We start from the raw sequence: 16,419 nt of genomic DNA on the forward strand, positions 1-16,419 counted from the left end.
GATCCGGCGCACTAGATGCAAGAAGATACTGCGCGAGTTGCCTGGAAGGGAAGTTAAAATGAGGTGAAATTTGCCATAAAAGGACGCACTCCAAAGCCAGTAATTTCTGTTATCTCCACGATAATCAAGGTTTAAATGAAATATGCGCCTAGAAGATCATGGAAGTGTCATAAGGTCGACAAGAAAATGAAGTTTCTGGGTCGATCCCAGAGTTTTCTTTATATCCGAGGAATCAACGACCCAAACTTAAATCTTGGATTGAACTAGATTGAAATGGATGGGATTGAAATGAATTTAAACATGAATCAGGAACGGAGCCGTGGAGCCGTACGGTGAGGTCATAGTTTCTATCGGTCGAACCATCGTAACTATAACCTTTTGGAACTGGAGCAGTGAGTCGGCTACTTACATCGAAGAACAGATACGAATTAAGCTTCACTGCGAACGTTGTGTCTTTTCAAACTTAGTTGCGCCGGTTGTTGCCACTGGAATCTTAACTGGAGAAGCGATGCATACGAAACTACTAATTCTCATATATTATGGAATCTTCTAGAAAAATGTGCAAAACAGGCTAATTGTGCTAGATAATTTCCTAACCATTCTTTGTCTCTATAAATGAAGGACATATGGTTTATATTTTGGATTTCGCTTCAATGCTTAAATAGTTCAATCAATAGTCCATATAATATTTTTGGCTGATAATAATCATAGCGATCGTTCCACACATATTCTATGACACATTTGACAGTGGTCGTGCCCCGCACATGTGAAGCATCATCGCCCCGTCGAATACACATATGCAGGAACTTCAATTGGGTCACTTTTCCCTCTTCCACAGTTTACAACTCGAGATGCCATCGCAAGTTCAGTGTTCCCTGTATATAGCCTCTTCATCCCCACTTTTCAAACGCTATAAAAGGCTATGTGAATTGCTTTTTTTTCTCCTCAATTGAAAATTTGTAGGAGGCTCCCTAGAAGCTTTATTTTAGTGAGGATCCCCACTAAAAGTCGTTTATGGAGATGATCTCCAGACAATCGACATGCACAAAAGATGCTTACAGTGGTTCGTAGAGTATTGGCATAAAGGCCTTGGTGGATTCTGCCAACTGCATTGTCCCTAATTTCTCGATGGTTTAAAGACTTCGCTTGTTTCTATCGAAGTTTGGTGACAAGTTCATTACGAGTGAGGTAGAAACCCCACTTTTCGTTTAAGGCTTTTTTTTAGAGCCAACAAAAATGGTGGAAGAGCGAGCGTGAGAAAGTTGCGAAATACGATTATGTACTGGCACTGACGTCGATCTACAATCTACAACTGTATAGTAGAGATAAAAAGACCATAGCCGTTGCTATTATATTGCAGTGGATTTCAATTTATCTTAAAGTAGAATGCAGTTGTCACCTTGAAATGGCGTTTAGCCTATCAAAGTCTCGGTTTGTATACAACCCATTAGTGGGCCCAGTTGTGGAAGGTACTACCAGAGCGGAAAAACTGGTACCAAACAGGAAAAATGCAAAAACACGCTTTTGGTGGAGAACAAGGCGATAGAGGCGATTGACGTTATCCAACAAAGGCAGTGACTTAACCTTATCTTTTTATCGTAAATGTTTGTTGGGATTCCGTGGGTGCGGGAGTGGTGCCTTGACATTTCATTTCCTGTCATTTGCGATAGTGGCAATCCAATTCATTATTCTGTGTCTTTAGATCCTCGTAGTGATCGCAGGGTAGTAATTTGCCCCATAGGATTTGCTCTCACAAGCCCTCGCTAAATTCACCAAGGCCCCCTCCTCCACGCCCACCCCACCCTTTTAGACCAGAATGTGTGATCCTCAAGGAGCCATGTCTCAACGCTTATATCTCAAGTTTTGCACTTGCTGCTGATACCCGTGATACCGTTTGGAATGGGGCGATTGCTTGTGGGTATGGATGGTGCACAGCAACCCATTTTGTCGTTGTTACATTTTCTTCGTGGTAGTATGTCCCATTATATCCTGTTATGTCCAGTTGGAGAAAAAGCCGTGGTGTGTTGTGCGGATATGGCATTTTTCACACTTCACAGTAGTGACATTTCGTAACATATAATAGAAAAAGATTAAATATCACATCGCTTGTAGCACCAGCGATTGCATACCAGAGTTGTGGGCTATAACACCTCGACCCAACGTCTGTCTCTCTCTGTTTAACTCTCTCTGTTTAACTCTCCTTGTTTGTCTGTCTGTCTGTCTGTCTGCCAGTGTGCTGGCCATCCCTCCCCCCCCCCCCCCCCCCCCCCCCCCCCCCCACATTCCGCGCCATCACCGCAGCGCAGATTCCTCCCTCTTCGCTCACAAAGTTCTTTTTGTTCGTTCGCTCCATCTCTGGTTCGCTCTGACTTCCTCTACGCTACGCTGGATGTGTCCCTCACTCCACTCACACTCACATTCAAGTAACAACCAGAATTTAACTGTTATAAGAGTTTAAGAGTATATACTGTTGAGCCTATACAGTTCATGGTTCATGTTTAATGGTTCATGTTTAATGGTTCATGTTTAGTGGTTCATAATTAATGGCCAATGGCTAATGGTTAATGGTTAATGTGTTATATACTCAGGATTTGTAACTATGGAATCCCATTCCCCACTTTAAAGTCTGTTTTCTATTTCCACCTATAACTCATTCCTCTCACAAATATAGCATAGCATAGCGACTTCCTCCCATCTCTTCTTCTTTTCTTCTCTCCCTAACTCTCTCTACGACAATACTCTCCCTCTCAAACTTTCTCTCTACACTCCAAATCCACCTCATACACACACACTTCTCATCTCACTCCACGTCCCGTCCCGTCCCCAAACTGTTTTCTCTTTTCTGTCCTTTGTCTCACCTTCCCTTACCTTCCCTTCCCCATTTATTGTCCCACTCACTGTCGCTTTCTTCTCTCTCATTATTCTGATCACTTTCTCTCTCACGTCTCACTCACTCTCTTTCCTGTCGTTTCCTCTCCCTCTCTTTCTCACTCTCCCTCTCATTCTCACTCTCCTCCTCCTTCCTCCTGCCTCCACTCAATTTACTACCGCTACACTCTCCACCTCTCCTGCTCCTCCTCCCACACTTTTACTTTTACCCCCATCTTTTTCGGTGCCGTCCTAAAATTTTTTCTGGAGAGTTTTTGTCTTCTGTTTTCTGTTTTCTTTTCTTTGTTAGCTTTTGGATCCTGGTTTCGTTAACTGATTCATTATTAGATACTCGCTGCTCGTATCCACGTCTGGCTGCTCGCCTCGAAGAAACTTCCACCATCACCAGTCCAGTCGCCTGTCGCTGTGAACCCCGAACCCTGTGTTGTCTCTGCCGCCGTCCTGGTGTTTCCCCAAGATTCTCACTCCACCAGAATCTGCTAATACCATAGAGCTTAGTAAGAAGATAGCATCAACACATAATACAGAGCTAGTAAGAAACTGCTAAAAACCGCTGAAATCCATACAAATCACAGCGCCAATAGCCAGCACATACCTACAACCGTTTATTTGGTGATATTTAACCGCTAAATATCATTACACCTGCCTATCGTGACGTCTCCATATTCCATCATATCATACAATAACACTACAACCCTGTAATAAATATTCACCCCTGTACAACTACATCACCATAATATGTCCACTAAAACAGACTCCCTGCCTCCAGCAGCCTTTGATCCTGCTGACGACCCGTCTTCAGGGCTAGACCCCAACTCCAAGCTTTCTGCTGAAGCTGCTGCTCGTGCTAAGAAAGACCCCACATCGAGACCCTATAAATGTCCTCTTTGTGACAAGGCGTTCCACCGTTTAGAGCATCAGACAAGACATATCCGTACCCACACCGGCGAAAAGCCCCATGCTTGTACGTTTCCTGGTTGTTTCAAGCGGTTCTCCAGATCAGATGAACTCACAAGACATTTAAGAATACATACCAACCCCAACCTGAGAAGGAATAAGAACCTCAACAAGCACAACATCAACTATACAAATAACCCAAGCAATATTAAGGACGAGATTCCAACGTCCAATGACGGTTCGGTGACGTCGCCAACAGCATCAAGCCCAAATGAGAGTACTGTCAGTGTCCCCGTAGCTACCTCAAAGAAGAGGCCAGCTGCTGGTTCTTCGTCGCTCAAAAAGTCATCATCAGGAAAGATACCCACGCCTCCTATGGCTGATTCTAAAGGAGATGCGGTTATGCGCTCTTCCAATAACTCAAGCGATGAAGATCTGAGCACAAAGACTCAAACACCCCCAAGTGACAACGACGTGGTGATGACAACAACCGTGAAACTCGAAACTGTGCAGTCACATCCAACAAGGACTGCACCACCACCATTAACAAAGCTTGCTAGTACAATGAATATCGATATCTTGGCCTCGGCAGCTTCAGAGGAACTCAGTAAAATCACCAACCCAAATCCTTCTAAGTCATTACCATCCCTAACGGACTATTTTAGCAATGCCACGGGCCCCAAGAGCAGCATTCATTACAACTTCACTCAAGACAAGGCCACCTTTCATATCAACGAGTCCAAGTCTAACAACAATCTTCAATATCTTTCTAGCATCGCATCTCTCACATCACACGAACCCCCTTTCTTGAGTCAAAAGCCAAAACCAGCATCTACAAACAAGCTTACTACCTTATCTTCCCTCCAGAGAATGACTCCCATCACCCAAAATGGCATATACCACCCTGAACCAAGTAACAGATCTCACATATTGGAGGACTCGGACCTTGACTACGTCAAACAGCGTTTGAAAAAACTGAGACCAAATAGTCCTAATCCTAAACCCTTCACCCTTCCAAACTCGCCTACTTTGGGTCTTTCTTCCAGTAATACCCCAATCATTTCCGCTAATAGCTCATCTACAAACTTATCGTCGCTTCTCATGACTCCAGCATTCAGGACAACAAGTATTGACCATTCTTTGTATGCTAATACTTCCTCCAATAATAATACTGTTCACCCCCTCCCCTCCAGCATAAATAATGCTGCAAACCATCCAACGACTCCTCCTATATCAAGTTCGAACTTGCAAACCCCCAAAATGTCACCTACAGCCAGTGAAAACTATGTAAATACAACTGGAGGTGAGCCACTGACGGCTTTGCCACCTCTCCGTAGCTTGAACTTGGACTTGCCTACTAACTTGTCGATGCCAACGTTATCTGGAGAGTCAGTATATTTTACACGGCATAATCACAATCACATAAGCAATGGAAGCCCTTCCTCAACAAGTAATCCAGCGAAGACAAGGACTTTCAGTCTGAGTTCAGGAAATAGTGGACAGCTTAGAAGATTGTTAGACGAGCAGTAAAGGATTGAATTAGAGCCGTTTGCTACAGCTATGATTATGGTTTAAGAGACGATCAAAATAATGTACTACTAATAATGGTCACAAGTAAGTAATGCTGAAATGAAATTATAGTATCGAAGCATGCCCTCTCTCTGGCATGTTGCAATAATATTAATGACAAACATTGTACGGTTTTCAGGCCCACAGTCTGAATGTATTATAGGTTAGGAAAAATTGTATGTATCTACTATTTCTGCATCTTTTGGGATTTTTTACATAGATAATATATATCTATGAAGATTAGTGGTGGCGAATATGCCCCGAATAGGATTATATATTGAGAATATGGCATAATACAATAGCCCTCAGCACTGCCCCATTAGCACCGGTACCCTTTACTGCAACCCTGTAGCAATTAATAATGAGCTTATCAATCCCTGAAACAATGTGTGGAGAAATGAAATCACGGGTTTATACTTCCGAAAATCCTCGGAAAATCTTAGTATTTCCGAAAACGGATTTTCGCAGAAAAGTTGCAAAATCCAAGAAAATGGAGTTGATTTTATGATTTCTTTGTTGGTTTAATTTGTAAATAGTGTTTGGCTTGGAAGTTCTCTTTTGTTTTTGAACGTTCGTATAAGAGAATAACATTCGAATAAGAGAGTCGATTACAATATCTATTTATATATAATGTAGTATATTTGTTATGATACAAGTAGTGGCGGCATCTTTCACATGTACCTGAAATTATTTATAGTTTTTATCTAATTCATACAGAAGCAAGTTCCGTTCCACCTACAGCCCAGACCTCTCCTTCATCTTCAAATCTGTCGCTGAACATGGTCTCTTCATCACCACCAGCTTCTATTCTCTCACGCTCAACAGATGCTAACCTAGAAGCAACCCTCTTCGTGTAATCCCCGATGGATCTAGGTACAATGCTTACACCAAGGATGGTTTTGATTTCAGTTTTGCTGTCAAACCATGAATGGAAATCCTTCATCTCCACATCGTCAACCAAGTTGAAAACAGACAAGAAAGCCTTTTCAGCTGCCAATTTAATTGGAATGATAGGATCACGAATCGAAGCGAACACACTAGGAGCCAAGACATCCAAATTAGGTTTAACAATCTCTGCATACTTGAATCTAGCGACTGTTCTAATGACAACAAGAGACAAACGCCTGGTATCTGGTGAATGCGAAAGAGGACCAACTGTTGATGTAGCAATTTGGTTAACCAACTTGATGAGGTTATCTTCGTCAATTTTGAATGGAGAACTTGCAACAGGAGCATTCTTCTCATTTTTCAAAGCTGGCGAGGTAGTCTCATTGTGCAACAATAACAACTTTCCTATGGCGACCGTAGCATTATCACTAATGTAGACAGAAGAAGAGTTTGAGCAATTGATGATGTAACTGACGATATCATCGAAGACACTGGCATTGAAAATATGGTCTGGCGAGTAGCGCAAGAAGGAGTTAACAGACAAGATACAGAACTTGTCGTTACTGTTGTTGTCCTTATCCAAAATTTTACTTCTAAGGATGTTAGTGGCCTCTTCGGTAGAGAGAATCTTGGCCAATGAACCAATCAATCTGGCATAAGAAACCGCAGATTTGTCATCTACAACAGTAATTTCTTCTTCAACCAAGGTCATAATAGAAGTCTTAGAGGCTTCATTCATATTCTTACCAGCTTTAGTAACAACCTCAAGGATACCCTTCAACATGGCAGTCTTGACACCTGCTTCATTCGAATTTTTGGCACCGGTGACTAACTCAGTAATTAATGAATCAACTCTTGGTTGGAACTCAATTAAAGTACCAAGAGCGACAACAGCTCTGGCTCTCAAAGCCTCATTACTAGAGTCTGACAACGATCTCACAAAAGTTCTTTGCAACTGAGGAATAAATGGTCTCAAAAATTGAGGAATTTTGAGTAATAATGAGTTCAAAGCAATCAAAATAGCTGCTTTGATGTCACTCAGTACCTTTTCACCAACAACACGGATTAATGGACCAGTAATGGTGGTAGCAAAAGGCTTTAAATTCAAAGCCGGAGTCTTATCAATGATATCAGCAATTGCCAAGGCAGATGCTTCCTTCTGATCGGAATTACCGTACATCAAACCATGAGAAAATACTGGTAAGATACAGCTTGGACCCTTAGGCAAAGCGAAACCAGCCAATTCCTCCCCACGGACACCAGTAAGTTCCAAGGCTTGGAAAGCAGGCTTGACCAATCTCTCGAGAGATTCCTTGGATTGCCTTTTAATCAAGGCACTCAAGGCATCAAATGTACCCTGAACAACAGCTGGAGATTTGTCACCTAATGAAAGAATGAATTGAGAAACCATATCCTGTAAGTAGACCGAGTAGTCAAGGTTGGTATTGGTGAAAAAGTTACCTAAACGCTCATAAATAACGGCACGTTTGGCAGCATCTTCGTGCTTGACCAACGCCAACAATTGCTGCATAAGAGGGTGGACACCCTCGTCGTCATCAATCGAAAGCAAGATCTTGTCAAATGCAGCCTTGATCTCTTCTTGAGTCTCTTCTGGCTCAGATTTGGAGTCAATGACAGCATTAACCAATGTGTTGATGATCAAGGAGAGACGCTTGTAGATAGCTGATCCCGCCACAGAAGCCAATGAAGAAAGAGCTCCAGCCTTGAAGGCATCAATAGGAGGTGCCAACAATGATGGAATCAAGATAGGGAAGATAACATCGGACTTGGTAGCCATGATATCTTGCAAAGCAAGCAAGGCTGGTTGAGAGTCATCAGACTCTAACATCGTCAACAAATGAGGTAAGATTTCATCAATAACGACCTTACCCAATTCCTCTTGTAAAGCCTCGAATGCTTGTGCAGCAGCTTCTCTGACACCAGGAGCAGAATCGACGAGAGAGTCTCTGATGATACGAATGAATTCGTCCTGGTATTCAACGAGACCATCGTGCTGCGTTGATCTAATCAACTCTGTCAAAGCAATACAAATACCCTGTTTGGCATCGTTGTCACTAGAAAGTAATGATTCTTCCAAAGTTGGCAACAATTGGGATAAAGCATTAGCTCCAACACGACGAACCATTTCACCCAAGGTGTTGGCAGCAATAGTTCTGTGAGTCTCATCACTTGAAGCCAATCTACGGACAATAATAGCGGTCAAAGAAGGTAAGATCTCCTTAACGGTCTTAGGCGTGTTGGCCACAAGAGCCTTCCAGATATCCACAGCAGCACTACGGACAATACCAGCAGTATCAGAACGACAAACGAATAACGAGGACAAGACACGGTCTCTACGCTCTTGCCCAAGAACTTCAACAAGGGTCTTACTGATTTCTCCAGAGTATTCGGCCTGAGTCTCAGAAAGTTCATTCTTACCAGAAACACCCGTGATTTGGAAGAGCAAGTCTCCAGTAAGTTCGACTGACGAAAGACGAATTCTGTAATTGGAGTCGGACAAACCATTCTCCAATTCTGGTAAGAGTAAGTCCACAGCCTTCTTAGCATAGTTCTTGACGATTAATCTTCCGGCTCTCAAAGCAGTATCCCTGATATCTTCATCAACATCAGCCAAACCATTCAAGATAGGTGGAATGATACGGCTTAAGTAAGGGGCAAATTGTTGACCAAAACAAACTGGCAAGAAGAGCAACAATGGCATGTAACCAGCACGAATGTGGTTACGAGGAGAAGCTGCAGAAGCCAAAATAGCAGGAAGCAACTCCTCCAATTTGTTGATACCAAGACCACAGATAACTTCTGATAATGCCTGGGCCGAACCGAGACGGTCTCCAGCCTTTTGGTCGTCTTGTAAGGTGTCCATAAGGCGAGGGATTAAGTCTGGGAACTGTTCCTCTCCTAATCTTTCGACTAAAGAACCCAAAGCTCTTGCAGCAGTGGAACGAGTTGCAGGAACTGGATCCACCATTGCAATTTCTAATTCCCCTACTAGTTGGTTCAAATATGGAAGAAGATCCTTGGAATCGACTAAAATAGCCATGTTACCAACAATTTGACAAGCCTTCTTCTTAGTGTTTGCAGATCTCTCTTTCATACCTCTGTGGATAACATGAATAATCAAGGCTAACGACGGACCATCAATGTAATGGACGAATTGAGTCTTAATTAACTTATCAAGAGCATCATCAGTATATTTAGTTGGATCACCAATAGCATTGATCAAGAAAGGTACAATGGCCTGGATTTCAGGGTTACGAATGACTTCACCAAATCTCTTCAAAGCTTGTTCAGCTGCCTTTCTGACCTCTTTATGAGTATCATTCAAAACACCAACAATTTCTGGGACAATGGTGGACAAAGATGCTGACAATTGAGTTGGATCCAAATAAGCCATTGAACCTAACAATTCAACAGAACCCTTCTTTGATCTCCATTGGATCTCATCCAAGTTGGAAATAGCCAAAGGAATCAATTTCTTCACACCGTAGGATGTAGTATTCTTCATAATTTGCTTGGCTGCGGAGTCGGTAGCCTCTCTGACTTCTGGAACGGCGTCACCAAGTGATTTCAATATTATAGGCAACACTTCGATGACGTATGGTTCAAAGAACTTACCAAGACTTTGTGAAAGGCATTCAAAAGCAAATGAGACACCTTCTCTTCTATTAGGATTCTTCTTGTCATCGGCAGCATCTGTTAAAGTTCTAATGATATCGTATGTAGACAAGGCCTTGATACCATAACCCTTCACCAAACCTGCAATACCATATGCTGCACCTCTTCTCGACGCAAATGTCTTTCCATCGAACAACTTGGTAAACAAACGGTCAAAGTATTCTTGCAATTGGGGTTCGATATACTTCGTGAGAGGAGCAACACACTCCGAAACAGCAAACTGAACATCTTCTGAAGGAGTACTAAGGGTCTTGATAAGTCTATCAATGATAATCTGAAGTCTTTCATCGGAAGCATCCAAGTGACGTGCCAATGAACCGTATAAGATAATGACACATTCTTTGATGTTATCTTGGATCTTCGAACGTTGGTCCTTAGCTGCAAGATTCTCTTCAAAGATTGGAATCAACATTTCGACATTGTCGGCACCATGGTGGTTGATAATTTCAACACCAGCCTCTTGTAATTCTTGACGCACCAAGTCCTCTTTATCTCCCAAGGCCTGTTCTGCAACCAAAAAGTTGAAGACTTTTTGAAGGGAGGCGGAATCAAACAATGGTGCTAATAACTTGAAAGTTAAAGCGATTGTTGATCTCTCTTCCCAAGTATCTCTTTGATCGATAGTTGCCTTTATAACCAAACCAAATCTATCTAATGCTGCAGGTGGAGGGTTCTTCTTAATATGGTAAAGTTCAATTAATGAGTCTACAGTCTTATTGAAGATCTCCGAATCGCCTTGCTTCTGAAGTGATTCAACTGCAGAGACTATAGCTTTAGCAATGGACAAACGTAATCCGGAATCCTTGTTACCAGCTAATGTCAAAATTTGCTGAGGTGCATCATCCACAATTTTGAGGTTGTTATCGTCCCAAATAGTTGCTGCAAGCTCGGCAGAGTTAGAATCGTTATCATGTGCTGCAATCCACAATTCACTAGAATATTCTACCTCACCACTTAAGTCAAATTCGGAGTCTAATCCTTCGAGAATAGCAGTTCTAACGAAGAGTTCAGGAGTGACAATATTATTGAAAAAGATTTTCAAATCCTTAGCTGTGAAGTTAACAGCGATGTGCTGGCACATAGCAAGGAAACATTCTTTGGAAATTTTAGCTTTAGATGGCAATCTCATTAATGAAAGCAAGACTTCTAAAATTCTCTCTCTAGGAATGGATTCATCTTCGAAAGCTTCAGCATGAGCTGCTATAATTTCAATAGCCAACAACAATTGTTCTTCTTCCTGGTCTTCTTCGACGAACTCAGAAGTAACAGCTTGCTTCATAGAGTTCTTGATAGCCACAAGCTTTCCGTTCTCCAAAACCTTGGTAAGCAATGGTAAAATATACGACAACGAGATCGAATCTAACGGATTCTGATCTGATAAGATCTTCACTCTGAACAATAACCTACCAGTCAAGCTCAAAAGCGGCTCTTGTAAGTAATTTTCAGTTAAACCAACTATGTCATTCATTCTGAGTGTTGCCACTCCCACGAAGGGCTTCAAGAGACCTAAACGAGGTGACACCAAGTCAGACAATTTCAAGAAGGAATCTATGAGTAAATTGTCAAAAATTTCGAAAGAACTGCTTCTCTTAGTTAAGTCCAAGATTCTGGATATAGCAACAGGGTACCAATACTTGGAACCATTATCCACGAGAGCTGCACCATCAACAAGTTGTTCGACAATAGCAACAGTGTAGATGATTTCGTGAACCAAAGATTGAACATCTTGACGAATTTTAGATTCTTTTGCTAACTGGTCATTAACTATGACATGCTCTTCCTTGGTCAATTTTCTGTTCGAGCCAAGTGCCTTGTTTTTGGAAGCCAACTCTTTTTTAACACTCTCTTCCCATTTCTTTATTTCGTAGTCTTTAGAATTCTTATCGATTACGGGCTTCTTTGTGTTCTGATTCAAAACATCTATAACAAGTTCACCTTCAATTCCTCTCCAGATATGTAATGACTCCTCATTAATGATTTCAAAGTTGCCGATGTTCAAACTGGAAGCAATTTTCTCAGCAATCAAAGGAGACACAGACTCAGGACTAATAAAAGCAATAACACTGATTGCTTTAACAGATGCTTGGAATAATAAGGAGTCCTTTGCTACTGAAGATAAGGTCTTGAGTGCACTTTCTATGATTTCAACGTAATGTTCTTTCACAAGGTTACCAACATCAATATTCTTGCCACTTCTCTGCACTAAACCAACCCAACCGTTTTTAATTGGGATTACTTTAGCATTGGCTACAATCAACAGCCTTATCAAGTTATTTTTGACAACTTCGTCATTACCAGAAAGCCGGGTTACTGTAGATAATAATGGGGAGAGATCCTTAAATTGAAAATGGAAATGGTCCTCCCTGTCTTTGTGGGTATCAGCATCTTTCAAAATTTCGTAAATAGCATCAATAAGATCTTTACTTATTTCTGCTTCATTCGAAGCGATTACACCATTGATCAAGGTTCTTGCGTAGAGCCTCAAATCTGATGGAACATGAGCTGAGATCAAAAAGTAGATCCATGCAGAAGCATAGTTTGCTTTAGCAGAAGCATCAAGCTTGTCATAATACGAAACAGACTCGGACAAGGCTCTTAAGGCCCACTGAAACTCTGCATGAGTACTGAGCTTAGTGTAGACTCTGTAATCAGTCAAGAGCTGTGGCTTTTCATTTGTACTAGATAAAGAAGACCCAATTACGATGTCTTCATTAAATGACAGGATAGCCTCTTTGTATAAACTAGCCACCACAATGGTGACAAATGCAGAACTGATTCCCTTATTTGTTAAAGTTGGCAAAGGTGAGCTTTGTGCTTCTTCAAGGGACTTAAGTAACGTGGGGTATAATTCCTCTACAAGAGTTGAAACATGAGCATTAGCTTTCTCTGCAGAGAAAAGGATTTCACCCAATTCAATAAACCAGATTCTTCTTAATGAAAGCTTCTTGTCAGCTAAACCAGTCAGGATCTGTTTGGTATACTTAGACAATTCTTGAGACTTTGAGATGTTGGCCAAGTGCGACATATACGTGGCAACTAAACTGGCTAATGATATCTCATTCTGGTCCTTCAGTATCAAGGGGGCCAAAGAGTCTAAGATCTTGACAGAAATCTCTACTGAATTACCTTCGAGTAAATCCAATGACTTTGCAATTATGAATTTGGAGTCGGTGTTACTGGTACCCTTTAATACCTTGACAACTTCGTCGATGTACTTAGTAACGATGGCTGAAGAAGCATTGCTGAAATGCTTCGATACAATAGCTTCCAATGTAGAGAATGCTCCATTTCTGACATTCTCCTTGGTTGATTTGAAGGCAGACAAGATTGAACCTAACAATTTTCCGGAAACTAGTAATTCAGAGAGATCAAGTTCCAGCCTGATATACTTAAAGAATACAGGCAAAACCACTCCAAATGAGTTCTCGGATGACCTTAGAATAGCTTTGTCAACTATTGGTTGAATACTGTTAGATAAATCTTCTCCATTCAAATGTTGAACAGTAAATTTTCCGAAAACATCCAAGGATTGTGTAGATGGAACAGTCTTTGCTAAAAGGACGTGGTTGTTGAAATATTCTATTATGACGGATTTGGATTCAATAAAATACTCGTTGACAGATGGTTTAGTTGGTAATAAATCTGAAACGGCAGTAGAAAAGACACCAAAGTATGACAAAACAGCATCGCTAGGTAATTTAGATCCCACAATTGCCTTGACTATGGTGTCAACCACACGCTTCTCTCCATCTTTCCTTATGTTGAACGACTCAACAATAGAAGTTTTAGCTGAGCTCAAGACTGAATCATAAACTCTCTTTCTATGCTGTACATGCTGTTTAGATTCCTCTCCTGAAGCTGAAATAGAATTGAATAAAAGAGCAGCTCTAGATTCAGCCAAAGACTGTATGAGGTCGTCATTATCTGGTTCCAACTTTGCAGCCAACACTGCAAAACGGTTTATCCAATTAAGAAGCGTCAAATGGTCTGTAAGTGCCACGGTGCTTGCTACCTTGACGACAGCATGGTTGTATACGAATTTCACGAAGAAGTGCAAGAACTTCTCATTGTATGTAATTAAATTCTCTAATGCAGCCAAGAGCTCATTTCTAGAGTTCGAATCTTGATAGTAATTGTAAGTCTTCAACAAGTGGACTGAAGCATGCTTTAAATCGTCTTCAGAGATGGACTTTTCAGCTACTAGAGTCTGGAGACGCTTCAAAACAGGAATTCTCTTGCTGGTCAAAGAGTCAGCAATATCTTTTTCAAATGAAACCTTCAATTGATCCCAAGTTGATGTTTCCAACTCGGCGGACATGACTTTATGTAAAAATGCAATAAGTGATAGTGGTAATAGGTTAAGTTATTGGTAGTGTGAGCGATAGCGTCCAATGATAATTCGCTTGGCGGCGTCAATTCGTAGCAGCGATTAAACCAAACACTAGATATGATATACCGCTTTCGTGTCGCTGTTATTTTTCACCTCAAAACTCCAGTTTTAATGGGTTTTTACCTGTGACTCTTACTATGACTCTACAGTTAAGAGCTAGGTTTTACAGCAATTGAGACAACGATACTACCACACGTATTTGACACCAAAATGGATTTTCTTTTCCCGTGTCTTTGCAAATGCTCTCCAAAGATGGTTTTATTGCGAACACTGTCTTTGTAGAACTCACTCTACTAACAAATCCTCGTGTAAATCCACCGGTTAGCTGTCTTTTCACAACCAAAACCTGATCTTTCAAACTCGCTTTGGCTGAAAAGTTCGTGCGCAAAACGAAAAATTTTCAGCTTTTATAGTGGGGGTTACCCGGCGTCAATATGAGTGAGTGGTGAGATCTGAAAAAGAAGAAAAAGAAGAGAAAAAGGGGGTTTTGGGATTTTGAGAAGTTGCAAAAAAAGGGGGGTTTCAAGTGTGAGTGGTGGGGTTGGATAAGAGTGGGAGATGGAAGATGGATACTGTAAAGGGAGAAAGGGAAGATGTATAATAGTGAGAGAGGTAGAAGGAAGAGTAAGAAGTGGTGACGTGGAGAAGAAGGTGAATGGGCCAGAGAGAGAGAGAGAGAGAGAGAGGGAGAGAGAGATGGAGGTTGTTATCTTGGTTGTTATCTTGGTTGTTACCTTGGCTGGGTATAGTTGTTAGTGGAAGTGGAAGTGGAATGGAAGTGGCATTCTCCAATGGAGTACGAAGAAGAAATGAAAATAGGTAGACACTAGAGATGTATGAAGTTTAACATATACATGTATATATTATCCAATTATATACTTATAAATAGTGTCTCTTTGTCATACATATATGCATATATATATTGTATACTTATAACTAGTGTCATACGTATATGCATATATATACTTATATATATTATATACTTATAACTGGAGAGTCTACTGAAGGATTGTTTTGTCATATATATACATATATATATATGTATTTAAATATATTAGATACGTATACTAGACTCTATACTGAAGTATTGTTTTTCATACATATATACTAATATATTCTATATAATGTACATACGTTATATATGAAGTACATACGTTATATATTATGTCTCTCTGTCATACATATATATATTATACTATAATATACTTCTAGAGTATACACTGAGGGGCTGTTTCATACATATATACTAATATATTATATACATTATATATATTGTACTTATATATATTGTACACATTATATATATCGTGAGCCTCTACTGAGAGATTCTTTTGTCGTTATATAGGATTGCAACTGTGTTTTGTATTATAACTGTTGAAGCAGGTGTTTAAACCAGGAGAGGGTCTCGAATAAGTACTTACAAAGATATGATAGAAAAAGTGAACGTAAGAAGACACCTGTTTCGACCTGGGAGAGAACAAAACGTAGATATTCTCTTCGTTTACATTAAACCATAGTCAGTTACAAAGTTACGTAGTTTCTATTGTCTCGTGCTAGTTCTGTAATAAGAAATGAATTAACACTTCACAATTCATTATCAGATCATACACTTACTCCACTGCTCGTACTTCCTACAGTGCTAGATCTGTACCTCGAAGTCTACATAACGAGACTAGGTCTTCTCCCATCTTATTCACAAATGCACCTTCTTTCTCATCTCCACATGCCCCTCTAACCAAAGATCTGCGTTTCTCCAAACACTGAACACTCTGTTCCCCCGGCAATGTCCCATGTCACCTCCGATCTGAACCATGCAAAATAACATCCTCTTCACCGTTATACAGTTTCCCCGACGTGACTATAATTGTGCTATACCCTGTGTACACCCATGTCCATCGGACTACTACGCAAATCATAACCATCGTATACACATATTTCACAGGCACTGAGGAGTGGGCCGATTCACCATAACGCGATGTTAATTATATGGCAGTTGTTTGTTGATGTTGGTGATGATTTGTGGGTTTTTCGATGGGACACCAATCTACAACTAATTTCAATAAACATAAATAAATACATTATAATAAATA

The 16,419-nt window shown here is 40.7% G+C and overlaps 2 protein-coding genes across 2 annotated transcripts; one reads left to right on the forward strand and one right to left on the reverse strand. All coding sequences in view use genetic code 12, as the record gives it.

Annotated features, from left to right (window-relative positions):
- Nucleotides 1-3,449: 3,449 nt before the first annotated feature.
- RJT20DRAFT_6415 (uncharacterized protein) lies at nucleotides 3,450-5,541 on the forward strand. Its single transcript, XM_064921064.1, has one exon. The coding sequence runs from the start codon at nucleotides 3,628-3,630 to the stop codon at nucleotides 5,314-5,316; it is 1,689 nt and encodes a 562-aa protein (XP_064776574.1). The 5' UTR covers nucleotides 3,450-3,627; the 3' UTR covers nucleotides 5,317-5,541.
- Nucleotides 5,542-5,958: 417 nt separating this feature from the next.
- GCN1 (Gcn1p) lies at nucleotides 5,959-14,675 on the reverse strand. Its single transcript, XM_064915962.1, has one exon. The coding sequence runs from the start codon at nucleotides 14,255-14,257 to the stop codon at nucleotides 6,065-6,067; it is 8,193 nt and encodes a 2,730-aa protein (XP_064776575.1). The 5' UTR covers nucleotides 14,258-14,675; the 3' UTR covers nucleotides 5,959-6,064.
- Between the last annotated feature and the right edge of the window lie 1,744 nt (nucleotides 14,676-16,419).

The sequence above is a fragment of the Scheffersomyces xylosifermentans genome, assembly GCF_036884685.1.
Source record: "Scheffersomyces xylosifermentans strain CBS 12540 chromosome Unknown RJT20scaffold_1, whole genome shotgun sequence".
Classification (NCBI taxonomy): Eukaryota; Fungi; Ascomycota; class Pichiomycetes; order Serinales; family Debaryomycetaceae; genus Scheffersomyces; species Scheffersomyces xylosifermentans.